We start from the raw sequence: 19160 nt of genomic DNA, 5'->3' as shown, positions 1-19160 counted from the left end.
TGTGGTATAAGTCTAAAGCCTTATTAGCATTCAGCAATTTCAAAAGGTTGTAGAAACTTCATACAAGGTGTCACATTAAGAACTTTGTAGCGATAATGGTGGAGAGTATATTTCTGGTATATGTCCAATTAATTCGATGATTATCGTATAGCTCATGGTATTCATCATGAGCATATTGTTCAATATTCTCCTCAATAGAATGGTGTTGTAGAATGTAAGAATCGAATCTTCTCAATGTTTTAAGGTGTGTGCTAATTCATTCTGGATTATCTCAAGCTTTTTGGGATGAAACAGACAAATGTCGAATGGAGGAAAGTGATTGTAGAAGGTATGTGACAATTTTCACAACATTCTCAATAGCTATATTGTATTTAAATATGCAACAACCTCATAAAGAGGTCAAGATGGTAGGTGAGAGAAAGGTGGATCCAAAGTGGATGGTAGGTGAGGAAACAGGTGGATCCATGAAGGAGGATCCATGAAAGTGAGGGGGAAGATAGATGGATAAGTTCCTCACACATTCTACCTTGTCTCACCACTCACACCTTTCCCCTTAACTCACCATTCACATGTTTTACCTTAACTCACCACCCACATGGTCCATCCGACGACCCAACAACCACAAGTCAAGAATATTCCCAAGAATATTCTTTGAATCCCCTAAGTCATCACTCTAATGTATACCATAGCTCTTTCCCAGTTGACCCAATGATCAAGTCCACGTAGGCTATCTCATAACTATTTGGTCTTCAAGGTGAGACCCCTTCTAGTGTCTAAACTAGGAGCCTTACCAATGCCCAATGCCCATTATGGTTTTTCCTCATTTGGAGGCCTTACAACATTTGGTACTTGGATCATAGGCAAGTGACTTGAGAGGTGAGCATTTGACTGACTTTCAACAATAGCTTACTCTTTTCTTATTATCAAAATCAAAAAATAATATGGTAGCATAGCCATTAACATAGGAGTGGATAGCATACTTGGGTCACAAGCTATTAAAAGATTGAACCCAACCATCCCAACTATGATGAGCATCACTAATTCAAATTACTTGCATGTCCTCCTAATAATTATTATTATTTTGTAAAAAAACCACTTGGATATAAGTAACTAAAAGCCTTAGTTTTACATTATTCATGTCCACTCAAGGCCACTATAGTCCACTATCTAACTATGAAAACACAACTATTATTTGATGTTAACCAAGTATCTTATTAATATATATTTCAAGTATATACAATGCTTCTGTTTGGAAATGAAACGGGAACTTAAAGATATTTTTTCAATAGCTTAGCTGCAACTCAATTAGGGCTAGCCCTTTAGAGACTTCAAAACAACCAATATTTCCTTGATGTTTGGTTAAGGCACACCAAAAAGGGCACCATAGCCATTACACATTCAACAAAAATTCAGACCATCCCTAGTATTTTAAATTTCCTCTCGTGACTAAGGCCCTCAATAGGTTCTAGAACTTCACTTCCTCTTGATTTAGCTTACCCCTATCACCAACCAAGACTTTCTTTGAGCTAGATCACAATGTGAGGCCAACTTGATTAAGTATCTCCCTGACATCATCCCAAACTTGCTTTACTTCTAGAAAATATTTGATTAAATGCAAAATGTCCTCTTCTTCTCTCTTGCAAAATACACACAATCATCAGGTTCTTATGTTGTAGATTTACCTTTGTGAGAATCTTATTCATCAAAATATTCCATAAACAAACATTGAGCCTTTCTCGAGGTCTCTGCCATTTTCAAAAACCACCTCTGGTTCTTGGAGTCAAATTCTTTTATACACTTGAGCTTGGCTAACAACTTCCTTTTGTGGTAGATCTAGTTGATGAGTGGATCATCAACATTGATGACTTGCAATGTGGGCAAGTCTTCCCTCACCTCCTCCAAAGTAGAGTTGAGCCACCACCCAACAGCTTCATCATTAAACACATGAATCTACCTATTGATCCTTCCTAGACTCATAAAGCATAGTCTATCCCTATCTCAAATGTCCTCCCCTCTATGGAATCCCTTTTTAAAACATGCTAGAGAAAGTGTTAAGTATGTTGCATGTGGCAAAAAGCCTTCCTTGAAGGCATCTCTTACTTGCCAAATTACACACTGCGAAGAACAATGGCCCCTTAAGTCTAGGCACCCTACCCATAAGTAATCTTTAAGGATGAACTTCTAAGTGCGCACTAGACCTTGATCCACCTCCAATGCGATTTTGGAGTTTCCCTCTAGCAAATATAGTTTATCTACTATAGAAAATGGTTGGCGGTAGAAACTAGCTACCATCGCAACTTCTCTAATCCAGTGCAACATTAAGGTTGATCAATGTTACCCCTCAAAAAAGGTGCTTCAATTGGGAGAGATTCACTCCCCATTCCTTGCCAATGCGTGCATTGCAGAGGAAATCACGTTTTGATCGAATGCATCGATCCTGGATCCAGACCATGTGCCAATTGCAGTAGGTTTGGCCATGATGCAATGCATTGCTGATTACCGAGGTGGTTGCCATACCCACAACCATACAATTAGCCTTACTACCTAGGGAATAGACCACCACATTATGAAAGAGGAGCTCCACTAGCTCTCCTAACACCCAACGATTCAAAGCATGCAGCTGTCCTCCCTAGGATGGATATCAACCCCATAGGGATACCTAGACCACCTGGACCCATCATGACCCATCCATCAAGCAATGCTCCTATACGTTATGTAGAGAAGTCAAATGAGGACGAATCATATGTGAACCCCTACATCTCGTATGACGAAGAGGGTAATCCCATCTTGATGGATTTTGGACCAGTGCTAGTGATGGTGTTGAGCAGGGGAAGGGATAGAGGTAAAGGAGGACGGAACCAGGAACCCATCGCATGTTGGGGACTTGTGGTAACCCATGACACATCTCATCTCGATGCTCTGAAAGGGAGCAAGACAATCAAGGCAAGGTGGACCTGAGATGCCCTAACTGTGGGATCGCACACTTGCACACCAAGTGCCTTAGGTAGAAACCTTCCACTAGTTCGAGTATTGTACCATCTATACATTGGAACTATTCAGAGTTGAAACACTTGATGGCAAAGCCACTCCAATTTCACTGAATGTCATGACCCGAGCATAGGCAAAGCAAGCTGGTATTTCATTAACCTAGCAACCTCGATGTAGCTTCAATAGGGAAGGCAAATCGTCTTTCACTAATAAGCAATGAATAACATCACATTTCCTCAAGGCCCATTCTCCTTTCTTTCTTAGGAGGTGATATCTATACCCACACTATTGCATGTCATTGCTTTTTGTCCAAGGACCACTAAAACGAGTGGATTATTTTATATATCTTGTTCCAAGAAGAAACAAATAGGGAAAAAATAGCTTGTCCATTAGTGCATAGCTTGATATCACTACCATAGCGGCCACCAATCTTCCAACAAAACTATGAGCAAAGGTGGCCCATTTTAGTTTTTTAGCTTTGGTCTTTTCAAGAAACCATTCAAAACATTTCTTTGACAATACATCAAAACCTAATGAGCAACCAAGGTACCAAAATAATCTTATCTAGTTTGATGAGCTTGAATAGTATTCCAAAAGCTAGTGAGGTGGGTTGTTTGATCCCAGGTAAACTAACTCATATTTTAGCTTACTAACTACCAAAATTAAAACATAAGCAAATTCATCATAAAGAGACAAAAGTGATTCCAGTAAATTCTTATTCACTTGCAAGATGTTAGGGTTGTCATTCACAAAAAATTGGGGAAAGAAATCCTAGTTGTTGGGTAGTCTTATGGCTCTAATGGCCCACTATTACACCAATTTATCTAGGTTCCTTATTAGGGGATCAATCACCAATGCAAACAAAAGTGTAGCATTTGGGAAACCTTGTTGGATTGATCTGCAGAGCTTAAATGGGTTGAAACCCAAGTGCTCCATAACAACAAGGGTAAGAACTCAACGATCTAATCATAAGGTTTATCAATATCCATATTCAAGAGAATAGCTTCTTACATGCTCCCAGCTATGTAATCCATGATCAACTTTAGATTGAGAACAACATCATGTATTTTCTTTCCAAATACAAGCCCATACTAGTTGGGGTGGATAAGCTTAACAATGACAAATTTGATCCTAAAGGACAAAGTCTTTGAATAGATTTTATAGGGTAAGTTTAACATGATGATTGGTTGTCAATGAGAATGTTGGAATTGGGACAAGGCTTTAGGAATTAACTCCACCAAACCTTCATTGATCCACTCATCCACTATTCATGTACGCCCTGAAATGATTTAGCAAATCGCACAAATCATTGTTACACACATTAAGATGGGCCATGAAGAATTTGTCTTAAAAACCATCTGTGGCCACGGATTTCCCCCTCTTCATGGAATTGAGAACAAAGGTTTACTTCCTCGAGGGTGAAGGTTGGTCTGGTCTCTATCAAAACCACTTCCACCTAGATTGTAGAAATTCAATGACTCTTTACTTCCAGTCCACTGAGCTATCAAGCTTTGCAACAAATAATGTTGAGAAGTGTTCTGAAGCAGACTTGCAATATCCTAATCCTTCTTGGCCATGGTGTTTTTTTCACTTGTATCATCACCATATTCTCCTTCTATTGCTTTGACTTCAGTTCATTCAAGAAGAAACAATAAGGAGCATCAGCCCACACATCCCATTTAGCCTTCAATTCAATTTTTGCACCTTCAATATGAAACCGTTCTTGCTTTCTAATGTAACCTTCATAATTTTGTAGGAGGAGTGGAAACCCTTATCAAAAGCATCCACAATAAGACAACAAAGAAGAGTGTCTCAAAATATTAAAGCTACAAAAAGTATTTCCCTCTAAGCCATATCATTAGCACAATCATGATGCTTGGGTGGGGGTGGGTGATTGCCTACATGTATTGGTACCAACATTGTCCTAGGTTTGCACTGCCTTAGCCATGAACATAGGATCATGTAAGAATGAGAGAGTAAACTTAAATGGGAGAAATCTCATGGTGCATGTTTTCTTACCTACCATCATGATCACAAAATGGTTTGAGGCTAGGACTTTTGAAAGGACATGAAATCATCCTCTAGAATTTAGCCACCACCCCCCACAAGGGGCATATATCCTATCTAATCAAGCTACTTACCAAGTAGCATCTATGTGATGATTGTGTCAAGTGTATGAAATGTCTCCATTCACCATCATCAAAGCAACATCCTAGACTTAGTAACATTGAACAATTATTTCCCACATGTGATGCTCATCTCAGATCATGTAGGATGTACCATGGGACTTGTTAGTCTCTAGGGTTGTCATGTACTAGCCCTCCAAGAGAAGGGTTTCATGGTGAGTAACCTTCTCAACATGGCACTACCATAGAGTGGCTCTCTCTAATAAGTTGTTAGGAGGAGAAACAGAAAACACCTCTAGTTTCTATCCTTCAAGTGAGACAGTCACAACCACAACATGTTCATTGCCCATGGTCCACTTGAGGATTGGTTTTAGGTTATTCCTTTCCAACCACATGGTTCCAACCTTCCCTCTCTAACACATTCACAAAGATACAGTAGTGATCAAACTTGATCGTCATTTAGTATTCCATGCCAAGTTTAATTTCCTTTACTCCTTTCTAAAGATATGAGAGAATAATCATATTTTATATCATGATTAGACTCTTTTACTTCAAGACACATTTTACACTCTCACATTGAGACTACCCAATATGCACCGAAGGATTGGTTTTAGGTTATTCCTTTCCAACCACATGGTTCCCACCTTCCCTCTCTAACACATTCACAAAGATACAATAGTGATCAAACTTGATGGTCATTTAGTCTTCCATGCCAAGTTTAATTTCCTTTACTCCTTTCTAAAGAGATGAAAGAATAATCATATGTTATATCATGATTAGACTCTTTTACTTCAAGATACATTTTACACTAACATTGAGACTAACCAGTATGCACTATCATTTAGATAGACCATTTTGATAGGTCATTCTTGATATGGCTTTAAATGAGGTCCTAATTATAATTATGATAAGCATCAATAACTTTGGAGGACAAATTAACCACATTTACACCCTAATTTGATCTATTCATGGGCTTTAAGTGCTTTCTTAAAATCAAAAACCACTCTTATCCTTGCAACTTGCTTCCACAAAGGTAGCATGATCATTGAGACCAACTTGTATAGGGACCGCTATATTAAACATTTACATTTGGCTAATATCCCTATATTAGATTGGAACATAAAGCCCTCTTCTATCATAGCAAAATGTCTCCTCCATTGTCATTATTTATTTTTGTCATATAATGTTACAAACATGTTAATACCTAATGGAATTGGAAAATCAAATTTTCAAGGTTTTCTTTCCATATTGGAGAAAAGTATATTACATGTCTTCCAATGTTTACACATGTAGAATATAAACATTGCACATTTGGTGCTATTCAATCAATTCTTCAATGTGAATATAGTTTCCATCTTAAAGAAAAGTATTTTACATTTCTTTCTATGTTTACACGTGTAGAATATGAAATTGCACTTTTGTTATTCAAATCAATTCTTCAATATGTTGTTGTGTTGCACCCTTCTTGCTCCAACTATGATGTAAAGTACTTTAAGGCAACATTTTTTGAAGAATTTGCTCATGCCAAGTGAAAATACAACATCTAAGATAATGTGGAAGTTTGGGGTGATGTGCATTTTAGTCATCACATTTCATAATCTCTATTAGGTTTCATGTGGAAATGTTGAGCATTTGCATGAGTGAACAAGCATTAAATCCATAGGCTAATCATTTTGATCCGAATGAAATAGCTTGACTATTAGCATCTATGAATCCATCACGTCTTATTACAGAGCTCAGTCTTGTTATCTATGTATCTCAATATACACAATTTGATGGGAGAACATTTCAAAGAGTTAATATATTTAAAAGAACATCTTATCCAAAAAGAGTGGTATATTCAAAATTTAATGATTTGTTGGATTATTTCCTCAATGAAGCTAATGGAAATGAACATTAAAGGAAAGCTAGCACTAAAGAGATAGGTGCATGACTAGGAAAATTAACAAATGGTTAATGACATTTGGGATAAAAAGTAACACTAATCCCATGGCTAACTTGACGAGACTAAGGAAATTGGAAACATTGGCAACTTTTGTGGGGTTAAAAGGTTTAACAGTTGGATGTGAAATGCATTCTTAAGGAATACTTGGTGGATGGATTAGCCAAAGGACATGAGTGATCATGTACCCTCGCTACAATGAAAAGAATATATGAATGAACAATTAAGGTACATGTTCGCGGAGAAAAATGCTTGTATGGAACTCTATCTAGTTTTTGTGAAGTATGCTGATAAGTATGCCATTTTCTATCATAAAGAAAGAAAATTCATCATAGAAGAGTAAACTCAAGCATAAAATATGTGAACTTGGATGTAAGAAAACGGAATTGATAAACACATCATCGGGTAATAAATGGTATAAGGACATGCTACACTTTAACATTCTAACAATTGAAAGGTAAATTAATGGTATTGCAAATGACTTATAATTTATGATCACGGCTTTTACTAGGCTACTAATCCAATTAGACAATCCACATCTCGATTGCAATTGTTGTTGTTATTGGCAAGACAAAGTTGCTATGACAATGATAATGATGCCATTAGCAACATGTGAGTCATGAGAGTGGAAACAAACAAAGAGAAAGCAATATAACCATGACAATCCTAAATCTCATGAGCTTAGCATCTAATCAAGGTCTACACATCCCTCTCTCAAGGCCATGTATGATGCTGACCTTGGCCAACAAGTATTCCAATTCACCGACGCCCCCGCCATTTGGCCAGCTCTTATGGGTTCCACCTACCTCAGAGGTCATCTAGAAGAAAGAGGCCCTCCTCCTTGTTGAACCACCACTAGCAATGACATCAACTTCTTCCCTCATCTTACATATTGAACCCATAGAAGCTTATAGTATTCTTAATGCTTTTGTAATGTTATCCACCACCACTTAGATTCCATCTATTTGAATCAATCGTTTCACCAATCGTAATGATAGTAATAATATGGACTAAATGAATAAAATAAATGCTCAAAGACAATAGTGTATCTTCTTCATTGCTCCCACACAACCCTTTTAGGTTGGTCTTTTAACACAATACCCAAAAGTAACTATGAAAAGTAGACCAAAAAGTATCATTTTACCACACCACCTTGCTCTCAAAATAAACTATTGGAGGGCTAGATTCTCCAAATAAATTATTGGCAGCTAGGTTTTGATTTGGTGAATGGGCATGCATGTGTTAGCCGATGCACCATGTTTGAATTTAGGCATAAAGTTGACATGCCACTATTTGTTAGCATTGCTTGTTAGGGTAGATGCTATCACAATAGTATAATGGCATCGTGAATCCTCATTGAAAGTTTATCCCATTTAACTTAAGAGGCTTACGTTTAGCCTTCCAATTAACTTGACTTAAGCCACTTACTTTTAGCAAAGTTCAATGGCAATGCTTTACTCATGCTTGTGCACCCTTGATGATGATATAGGAGAACCAATGAACTCACAAAATGTTAGTTCTCATTGAGTTAGACAAAGGATATGCACAATACCACTTAATATCTTCAAAGGAGCATCTATTTGGCTTGCTTTAAACAAACACATGTTTGTTTTTCTTTAAACAAACATTGGTTTGTTTTGCAACACCATCAACTCAATCCTTCTAACCATCCCTTGCCTTCAATTTTGACCATCCATGTAGTGTATCTAATTAGTAATGATAATTCAAATACAAGGTGGTGGGTCAATTGGACCCACCACCTTTACATTCCACAAGGCCATCTAACACTCTTATACCACACTCCTTGTCTCAATGCTCAACAAGGCAATGGTCTATGGGCCTCTAATGGTGAATGCACTATGTTTGTATTTCGACTTAAAAGGCAACTCCTCACTATTTGTTGCTGACATAGGAGAACCAATGAATTCACAAAACACATTCTTATTTGGTTAGACAATGGGCATACACACTATCACTTGGTAGTATTAAATGAACATTTGTTTGTCTTACTTTAAAATAGCATCTATTTGATTTTCTTGCTTTAAATGAACATTTATTTGTTTTGAAATAGTGTAGAGTCAATATTTCTAACCGTCCCTTGCCTTCAACTTTGACCATCATGTAGTGTGTCTAATTAGTAAAAAAAAGAGCTCAAGGAAAGATAACAAAAGTACAACAATGAAGGGAGAGGAATGTGATCTAATTAACCAACCACCTTCATATCCCACAAGGCCATCTACTTCTACACCCCACTACTTATCTCAATCTTCAACATGTTTGATGACCTATGGCTCTAATGATGAACACTGCATGATTGCACAACACCACTTCCTACCCCTTGTGGCCTTGATTGCCTTCATATTCATATCATATCATTTATGATCCAACTTGAACAAAAGAGGAAAGAAAAGTGGTTCAATTGAGAGTACAAATAGATTAGCAAAGCAAGAATTATTAGCAAAGACAAGAGGAGAAGGGGAGGAGCTACACACAAAGGGTAGAAAAGTATGAGCACAAAACTAGGTGTGACCCCATATTTACACTTAAGCATATGTACAAGCACAAAACTAGGCATGTGACCCAATATCTACACACTATGGTGGATAGGGGAGGATTTGGCCTTATCTTTATAAATATAATAGAGAATTGTATAGAGTCTCAACATTCATGTAGCTTGCACACTATACATTATGAAGTAGCCTTCCAATACTCCTAAGCAATTAGTACAATTTCCCAATACATTTGCAATGTGATCTAACCACACGTGCTTTTTGGTTTCTAGCAACAAGTAAGAAATGTCAACACCTTATGTATTGGTCAATTTCAAGCAAGGGAAGCAAGGAGCCAACAAGCAAAAAGACTAGGTTTGTGAGCTATTACCTAGATGTTGTACATATCTATCACAACCAAGTGCACCTAGCAAATCAAGGAGGGCATGACCCTACTTTATAAATTATGGAGAATGGTGGCTCCTCTCCACCATGCATCTCATATGGCACTTGTGTAGCTCTATGCACTACACATTCATAAATGACTTCCCCATTCTCTTTCACAAGAAATCAATTCATTAACAATGTTTAGTTTATAACAACATAATTTGCAACAAAATTAAGGAAGACGAGTAGACATCACAATAACTCATACATTTAAATGATCGAGAAGTGACTATAGTTATTTGTATTACATTAGGACTTTGATTATTTTATTGAAGATTTAAATATTCACATAAATAATTCTAACCTTTGTGCCTAACTCTTCTACAATCATTTCTAGACTTAAACAACACCCTCCCAATCTAAACAACTTTGTATTGTATGTACACTAACAACAAGTGCCTCATTTAGTAATCCATCTTACCCTTAGTTGGAGCTACATACTTTCTACCCACCACAACTATTGAGCTACTTTAAGGTTGCGCTCGACTTCATTTAACACCTTGCATAAATGAAGGTTACTTGGGTCCTAAACAAGGGCTATTACCATGATTGAGGATGATATCAATGTTGTGCACCATGATGATGATGATGCTTTTTGGGAAGGTGTTTATATATCACATCTCTGTCGTTGTTGAGGCAAAACCGAAGATAGATGAGGATTAATCAATCACCTCCTCACTTTAATACGATTCTACAAGAGCAAATTATGCCCGAGGAAGCTACGTCACTAGCACAATGTTCACCACTAATGAGCTACACTACATGGTAGTGAAGATGAAATGGACCAAATCCCCCAACCCTGACGACATCCTCATGGAGTTGTACCAACATTTTGGGGATATTTGTGTGGAGGATGTGTGATGCCCTCAATCATACCCATTGTGTTGGCTCCATGTCCTAGCACATGAACAAGGGGCTCATCAAACTCATAGCTAAAGAGGCATGGAGAAGAACACTACCACTAGTGCCTCAAGTATGCTCAATGTTATTTAATTAATGCCCTTGCTAAATCAATGGCAAAAGAATCAACTTCCTCTTCACCAAATTTACTGGAGTATTAAGCTAGTTACATCCATGGTAGAAGGATTCATGAAGCCATAATGAATTTGGATTTAATTATGCATCATGTCCCAACATATGGAATAGGGGCTCATCAAACTTATACCTAGGGGGCCTTAAGAAGAACCTTCCACTTGTGCCGATTGGTAAGGTCCTTTTGCTAACTCAATGGTGATAAGAATCTAGTCCCTCCTCACCAAATTTTCTTGCAAGTATCATTTTGGCTTCATCCACCCCAAAAGGATTCGTAAAGCCATAATGAACTCGGCTCTAATTATGTGATATACTATTAATGAAGTCCATAAATGGACAATCATGAATGTGGCTTTTGAGCAAATATGAGAGTGATTCGTTCATTTATTCTCAATGTGATTGAGGCTTTGGACTTTGGGACATGGTGGCAACATTATTCCTTAATGTTGTTACATTAACTTCTATCAATTAATGTTGCTACATGAATTTCTATCAATAGATACTATGCTAGACCTTTTCTATTGAAAATATCTATTAAGCAAAGCTATCCCCTAAACTCTTTACTATTCGCATTGATCAATGAACCGCTACTGAGAAATGTTGACCTCATAGTGAGAAAAGGTGCCATGAATGCATTCACTTCCTAATGGTAGATATTTATTAACTAACAACTCAAATGTAAATGAAATGGAAAGGAGTGTATTGCAAGTCCTTGAGGTGTATGACTTTTTTGCTCGTGTTAGGTTCTAATTGACTAACAACTCAAATGTAATTGCAATGGAAAGGAGTGCTTTGCTAGTTCTTAAGGTCTAAGCAAAGCTATCCCCTATCCTCTTTACTATTTGCATTGATCAATGAGCTGCTACTAAGAAATGTTGACCTCATAGTGAGAAAAGGTGCCATGAATGCATTCACTTCCTAATGGTAGGATATTTATTAACTAACAACTCAAATGTAAATGAAATGGAATGAAGTGTATTCCAAGTCCTTGAGGTGTATGACTTTTTTGCTCAAGTGTTAGGTTCTAATTGACTAACAACTCAAATGTAATTGCAATGGAAAGGAGCGCTTTGCTAGTCCTTAAGGTCTATAGCCATTTTGCTCAAGCCTCACATTCAAAGGTAAAGGGCCCCCAAAACTTATATCTTCATCTAAGCGTGGATGGCCTTTGATGTGGTTGCAAGTTACATTTTAGGTGGTCTATAACCATTTTGCTAAAGTGTCAAATTCAAACATAAGGGCCCCCAAAACTCAGCTGCTTTATCTAAGCTTGGATGGCAATCTGATGTGGTTCCAAGTTATAAACTGCAAGTTAATTAGCCATGACAAGGCATTCAAATATTCTGGATGTGATTTGGGAGTAATTATCTCCATGAAAGAAACAATTAAGTAGTTTTTAAAAGAATACAAAACAAGTTTACCAATTGGACTAGATTCAAGGTTGGTATCTTCAAAAGGCCAACAATTGCTCATAGGCTTGATGTTTCACTCATCGAAGACATGTTGACCATCACTAGAAAACTCTATTAAAAGCTTTGTCTAGTCAAGCAAAGATTTTCAATGTATTGGCTTCAAAAAAACACCAACCTTGAGCTATCATTTTTTGTGGCACTAGATTGAAACAACAAAAATCAACCTATAAGCTTTGAGGGCTTGCATTGACCAACATTGGGAGCTACATATCGCCAATTGGGGCCCATGAGTAGCACAAGCACTACGCAACCTTGGACATATGCTATATTTGAGGGTTAGCAACATAACCTATAGGGCAACTCCTTACTAGCACAATCAATCTAGATAAATAGAATTGCCTACGAGGATAAAACAGCACTCTCCACTACCAATGCCGCCTACCCTATCAAAAAAGGTTGAGAAAGGAAGTTGAAAGATGTAAGGATACCTTGAACCTTGGTGAATTCACCTTCAAGCATGCCCCAAGTGCCGCAAGAAGATTTATACTAAGATCAACATGCAAGCTACAACATAAGCAAAGGAAGCAATGAACAAATTAGTCCCATTCTAGCCAACTTCCTACATTAACTTCCTACATTGTTAAAGAGTCCCTACTTAAAAAGGCTAGCAACTACCTTTCATACTAAGCGATTATTTGCCACTATCAACAAGTAGAGTAAAACCTTGCACATCACCTCTCTTCGGTTCAAGGGCAAATTAATTTGCTTTTGTGGAGGACATCAATTAACAAGATGACTTCCAAAGACAAATTTGGCGAGTTCAAACATCTCTTCATGATGCTTTCAGTGTCTATTTTGCTTTTCTGGTCCTATCGAAAATCCATACACCCCAATGGAATAAAACCTTTAGCATAAAAAACGAGTACCCACATCACGAAAAGGGAAGCCTAAATGGAGTCTAAGCTAGCAATGTTTGCATTATGAAGTGTGATCAATTTACTCATTATGGAGTTGGAACATTTTCAACTCATTCATAGATCGTACATTTTCAACCTTTTTCAATCACTAATGCAAACTATAACTTTCGCACATGCAAACTATAACCATGCAAAACTAGTTGAACGATACAATGGACAATTTCATATCATGCCGTGAGTTAGAGGTTTACTACTATAAGTACCATGGGAATAGAAAAATTATCTCAGCACATGGACACCAGATCCACGAGTGAATATCCTCTAAAACACACGAAAGCATGTGAATAGTAAGCCATGGACAAAACTTACAAGCATATTAGCTTCGTCCGAAGGATAAAACGGATCAATCCAAAGACACGGCAGTCCAAAGACATATCACCAAAGCACCGTAGCGTTCAAAGGCTTTCCTGATTGTGGGATGATGCGAGCGCCCAAAAACGAGGTCAATAGAACTTCATATGTTTACGTGTGGTGATTTAAAGTATTTGATTGCCTTCCAAAGAATCGATGTGCTTTTTGAATAAGGGTGAATGTAGAATGCGATGTATCAAATAAAGTGTGAATGAAGCTGCAGAAGATAAACTAGTAAGCCAATCCTTTTCTGTGTAGACAATGATCTGAACCAAAAATATAAGAGGGAGTTCTGAACCCAAATTATAGGAGAGCCGATCACCACAAGATGGTGTCCACTCACACAGTATAATAACAAAAGGATGGAGACAGAGACAGAGACAGAGACAGAATATGATAGGAATCAAACCTTCTTACTAACCGTCTTGCATACAAACAAAGCATCTGAACTAGTAAACACCTCCAGTCCATTGAACCCCACATTCTTATAATGAGATAAGGCAGGTTGCACCACTTACCCTGTATTTCTAACACAGCAAACACATTATTCAACACAGTAACCTGTCCCCTCAACTCCTCTGTCTGAGGCTATCACTCATCATCGTGATGGTGGAAATGATGCTTGTGGTGATGATGGCGCCCCTGCCCATACTCAGGTTCTTCGTCGCTCTGCAGATAAAGCACAGTCTCAGACATTAACCACTCACAACGGCAGAAGAATGTGCAGGTCTATTATAAGAAGTCAGATCATATAAAGCCTAGCAGTGCTTCGTATCAAAAAACCAGAAGTACGTGTAGGTCTATGATAAGAAGTCAGATCCAAAAAGCCTAGCAGTACTATATATTAAAGACCAGTCCGGACTCTCAACTAGAAGAACCATTCTACTCCCAAACAATGATACTTTATAGTGCTATCCATTGCGTCATGAGGAGTTGCAGCCTGATCTTTGGTGAAAATCTGCTAATATCCCTCCCTTGCATTAAAACAACTTACTCCATTCCAACCTGAAGTGAAACATTATGCTCAGCGAATCCACAAAGAACTGCTAATACCTCTCATGGCAAATTTGTCCCTTCGATAGTTTCAATAAAACCATATGCTTACACAGTTTCACAATTTACCTGTTTCCGGAAGCCACCATATCCACCTTCTTCGTCACGAGGAGGGCGAGAGGGCTCATCCTCAAATCCTTCACCACCATATTGCTTTCTTCCACCATAGCCTTCTTCATCACCCCCACCGAGCTCATCATGTCTTCTTCCTCCGTAGCCCCCTTCATCCTCACGAGGTGGCTTCTGATACGATCCACCAAATCCTTCCTCAGATCCATAGCTGGGATTTCCAAATTGCTCATCACCATAGCTGGGTTTGGGTCTCCCATATCCAGATCCAAGGCCTTCCTCACCAAACCCACTGTGAGCAGGTCTGCCACCATAGCCTAGATCCTCCGACTCCTGATAAGACGGCTTCGGTCTGCTATAGCCGAACTCTTCACCCTCTCCTTCGAATGAGCTCGGCTTAGGCTTCGCCCTACCATAGCCTGATCCAAACCCTTCACCTTCTTCATTACCATACGAGCTCGGCTTGGGCCTTCCATAGCCAGATCCAAATCCTTCACCTTCACCTTCTTCACCAAGTGAAGGGGGCTTGGGCCTGCCATAGCCAGCCTCCTCTCCCTCTTCACCATAAGAGGTCGGCTTCGGCTTGGGCCTGCCATAGCCAGCCTCCTCTTCCTCTTCACCATAGGAACTGGGTGTGGGCTTGGGTCTGCCATAGCCAGAGGATCCGAAGCCAGACTCGGTCTGGGGCTTGCGGCCATAACCTTCAACTCCTTCAAGGGGCTGATCAGGGAAGCTGGGCTTAGGCTTGGGCTTGGAATAGCCGCCATAGCCAGACGAGAAGTCGTCGGAGGCGTGCGGGGGGTCGTCGGGCTGGAAGGTGGGGCGGCCTTCGTCGATAGAGGGGCGCTTGAGGTAGGGGGTGGTCTCGGAGCCGTAACCGGATCCGCCATAGGAGGAGTGGGGGGCGTCCTCGGAGATGGGGTAGCAAGTCTCAGGGGAAGGGTCGAGGGGGCGGCCGTAGAGGGCCACCTGGTCATACCCACCAGAGAAGGGGGTGGGGTCGTAGTCATCGAACTCCAGGGGGTTGTCACCACGGGGGCGGGGGTACGCCATAGCTGCAAGGACTCAGAAGAGATAGACAGACAGACAGACGGAGAGGGTGTAATAGTTGAGAAGATAAAACTTGCTGAGAGACTCGCAGATATGTATAGATGGAGAGGAGAGACGCCGATGCGTCACGCGTGTTTGCTGCTACGTGTTGCAGCCTGCAGCACCTCCTTGGGGCCCCCCGGGGCCCCTTTCCCACGTTTCTCCTACTACTGTTTATCGTCCCCTGCCCATCAATGCCCCCCCCCCCCCCCCCCCAACACTATTTTTTCCACCGGAGTGTTAGGCTAGGTTCACACGGGGGTTGTAGAAGTCGATGGTTGGGATATGCATTTCCAGGTGGATCAGATCCAAAAGTATCCTTGCCGCTGGCCTTAAGCTCACACAACATAGGCCGAAGAGACTTTTTTTAATGCTCCGTCACCATTATGTTCACATCACAGCGGCGGAGGATTCAATATTCATCAATTGACAAAACTGTGCCATGTGTGAAATTTCGAAAAGCTCAAGATGCTGAATCATATCATATCATAAGCATGATTGAAAAGCAAGATTAATCGTAACATTGAACTAGAAAGAGAGGGTACATGCCACAGAACATAGTGGAAAAATATGTAAAGCAATACTTTTTCTTTCAAGCGGAAGACGATGATGTTTGACTCTCTGAAATGTTATCACCAAACACTTGAAGTACTTTTTTCATTGCATGTTCTCTATACATTGATCTTGCAATGTTGTTATGCCGATCAACTCCAGAACCAAAGTCATTTGGTATAGCTCCACCACCACCTTTGTCACCTCTTTGTGCTCGCTCCATTGCATCTTTGGCTCTAGGACAAAATGAATTTCTTGTATCTCAACCATTGAGTTTGTTGTTGTTCTTTGATCCTCTTCCATTGAGCTACCAAATTGCAAGCTTGCCTCGTTCTTACGTACCCATTCCATATCAAAAGAGTCACCATGGCATATACATATATTATGTAAAACAAGACAAGCAGCTATGAGATCTGGCACGTGATGCAAATCCATATAACATCTCTTCAATAACATACGAAACCTTGCCTTTAACATACCAAAAGCTTGCTCAACTAGCATTCTTACACTAGATTGTATAAAATTCCAATGATATTTCATGTGTGATAAGCCGTCTTTGCATTCTTTGAATGGCACTAGCATGTACGATTGAGTTGGGTAAGCACAATCTCCTACCAAACAATAGTTACCCAACTCGCCCCTTGCACATCTTTGACCTAGCACACTTCTAGTGAAGTTTAAGGAGTTATAGATTGACCCAGCCCATCCTACATCATAATTCCATATAGAACAATTTGCATCAATTGTTAATTGCAATAGAATTGAGTGGAACCCTTTACGATTAAAGTAATCCTCATGGTTCTCCTTTGGGGAAATGATAGGAACATGTGAGCCATCAACTGCACCTATGACATAAGGGATTCCTCTCAAGGTCTCAAACTCCCTAACTAACTTCTCAATGTGAGCTTGAGATGGCCACTCAATATATGCATCCCTTAAGCCAGCATGTGAGGATGGCCTTACAAAAGTCTATGACTATGCCACGAGTAATACTCTTTGCACATCCATGCAAATCAACTAGGACCTTGAATTTGTGCTAGATGCCAATTTATGAAGAGTAAGACAAATATGCGTACTAATACTAAGAGTGGCATGCATATTTGTAGTTTTCTTTTTCATTTGTGGAGCAAGCTTGCCACACAAGTAATGAAAAGTTTCTCAATTAATGCAAAGATGTTGCTTGAACATACTTGTTGAGTAAGAACCTAGCAAGTAATGTTCAAGAAAATGATGAGGACGAGGATAAGTCCAAGCCTTTCTACACTCATGGCCCTTGATACGGTTAATTGTCTTCCTAACATTTATTGAACAGCCCATACACTGAATTAGATGCAACCATATTTGTAGCATAGCCTCGTCAATGTGCATGTGGCTTGGTCCAAGGAGCTCCATGATTGCCAAGGAGCACAACCATGCACAAAACAAGGCCATTATTTTGGAGATTGCCCTTACTACCTACATACACACATCTATGTTAGTGAGTGAATTATCCCCTTGTGTTAGCTTTTCAATTTTGTGAAATGTGCAACAACTAAACCAATCACTTTGACAAAGTGGTTTCATATTACAAAAAAAACTTGATAGCACAAGTTGGTAGCAACAATTACTATTGATAACACAAGTTAAAAGCATAAAGTACTGTTGGTAGCACACTTTAATAAAGATTAAAAATTTACAAGAAATTTTAACTCATTTAGCTTGATCAAGAAATCTAGCCATGGAAGCTTGGATTTGTGCAAGGATATCTAGGCACCTGCTTTCCAAGGCCTCTTGTTGAAGCAAGTTCTCCTTGAGATTATCAAGAAGTGCTCAACTAGTTTGGGAGTGGTACAATGAGTTGGAGATGAAGACTATTGAACTTTGCTTTGGTTAGCTTGGGAGTCTCCCTCAATAGTTGTCTCACCCACCCATAGCATCCACATTATGGTTAGAGGTAGTAGAAGCTGCGTGGGACACACAGTTGACAAATGCCCTACTATGGTAGTATTCATCCACCACATCATACCACTTGTAAGTGCAATGTATGTCATTTCCCCAGTACTAATTGTAAGCCTTATCAATCCTACATTGGCCTAAAACCACAGCCCACTTCTTTTGACATGATTCAACATCTTTCTCAAAGTCAAGATAGGTAGAGGATAATTTGTCTGCTACTTTGGCCCAAAGGCCACCTTGGACATGAATGAGTTAATCCACCCAAAAATCCTTCCACTTTCCTTTCCCCTTGTCATTATCGTCATCATCAACGATGAGGTCCACCACACTTTTCTTCTTTGCAATAGTACATTGCTTGTTGGAAGAAGCAACCTTTGGCACTTCATTGTTGCTTTCTAGGGTCTTCTTATTTGAAAGTTTGGCATGGGAATTGGAGGATTGAGAAGCTACAGGGTTGGGAGTAGACCATTCTCCATGCTTTGGGAAGTGGGTGGATGTGCTTGAGAAAAATGGCTTGTTGGCTTAGGAGCCAAGTTCTGAGGGGATGTTCTAAAGAAGAAGGGGGAGGTAGGTGAGGGGGATGTTAACATTGTAGTGAAGCCATGCAAGGGCATGGAGAAAGGGGAGGTTGAGAAGGGATAGTAAGTAGATTGAGAGAACATTGTTTGAGAGACAACATTCTCTTCCTCATCAACTTG

General features: G+C 39.4%; 1 protein-coding gene, 1 long non-coding RNA gene and 1 pseudogene across 2 annotated transcripts; all 3 read right to left on the bottom strand.

The window, feature by feature from the left end:
* Window positions 1-9682: 9682 nt before the first annotated feature.
* Window positions 9683-14008, bottom strand: LOC148038556 (uncharacterized). The gene is made up of 3 exons (XR_015689810.1): window positions 13723-14008; window positions 12925-13000; window positions 9683-10889 (listed from the first exon to the last, which is right to left on the bottom strand). It is a non-coding gene; the product is annotated as an uncharacterized LOC148038556 (long non-coding RNA).
* Window positions 14009-14158: 150 nt separating this feature from the next.
* LOC148038555 (uncharacterized) lies at window positions 14159-16034 on the bottom strand. Its single transcript, XM_087673506.1, has 2 exons — window positions 14887-16034; window positions 14159-14433 (listed from the first exon to the last, which is right to left on the bottom strand). The coding sequence occupies exons 1-2, from the start codon at window positions 15937-15939 to the stop codon at window positions 14356-14358; spliced, it is 1131 nt and encodes a 376-aa protein (XP_087529632.1). The 5' UTR covers window positions 15940-16034; the 3' UTR covers window positions 14159-14355.
* A 533-nt stretch (window positions 16035-16567) lies between these two features.
* On the bottom strand, window positions 16568-17109 carry LOC148038554 (uncharacterized; annotated as a pseudogene).
* Window positions 17110-19160: the final 2051 nt, after the last annotated feature.

Source organism: Lygodium microphyllum, chromosome 3 (genome assembly GCF_053477565.2).
Source record: "Lygodium microphyllum isolate KBCC chromosome 3, Lygodium_microphyllum_v1.1.10, whole genome shotgun sequence".
NCBI classification, from domain to species: domain Eukaryota; kingdom Viridiplantae; phylum Streptophyta; class Polypodiopsida; order Schizaeales; family Lygodiaceae; genus Lygodium; species Lygodium microphyllum.
The sequence above is the reverse complement of the archived record's forward strand: the minus strand, read 5'-3'. Positions and strand labels throughout refer to the sequence as shown.

Excerpts from the sequence above, each read along its gene's own strand:
- LOC148038555 (XM_087673506.1), bottom strand. The coding sequence starts at position 15,939 with ATGGCGTACCCCCGCCCCCGTGGTGACAACCCCCTGGAGTTCGATGAC. Across the intron at positions 14,434-14,886 it reads ATGGTGGCTTCCGGAAACAG|AGCGACGAAGAACCTGAGTA; the intron begins GTAAATTGTGAA and ends CTTTATCTGCAG.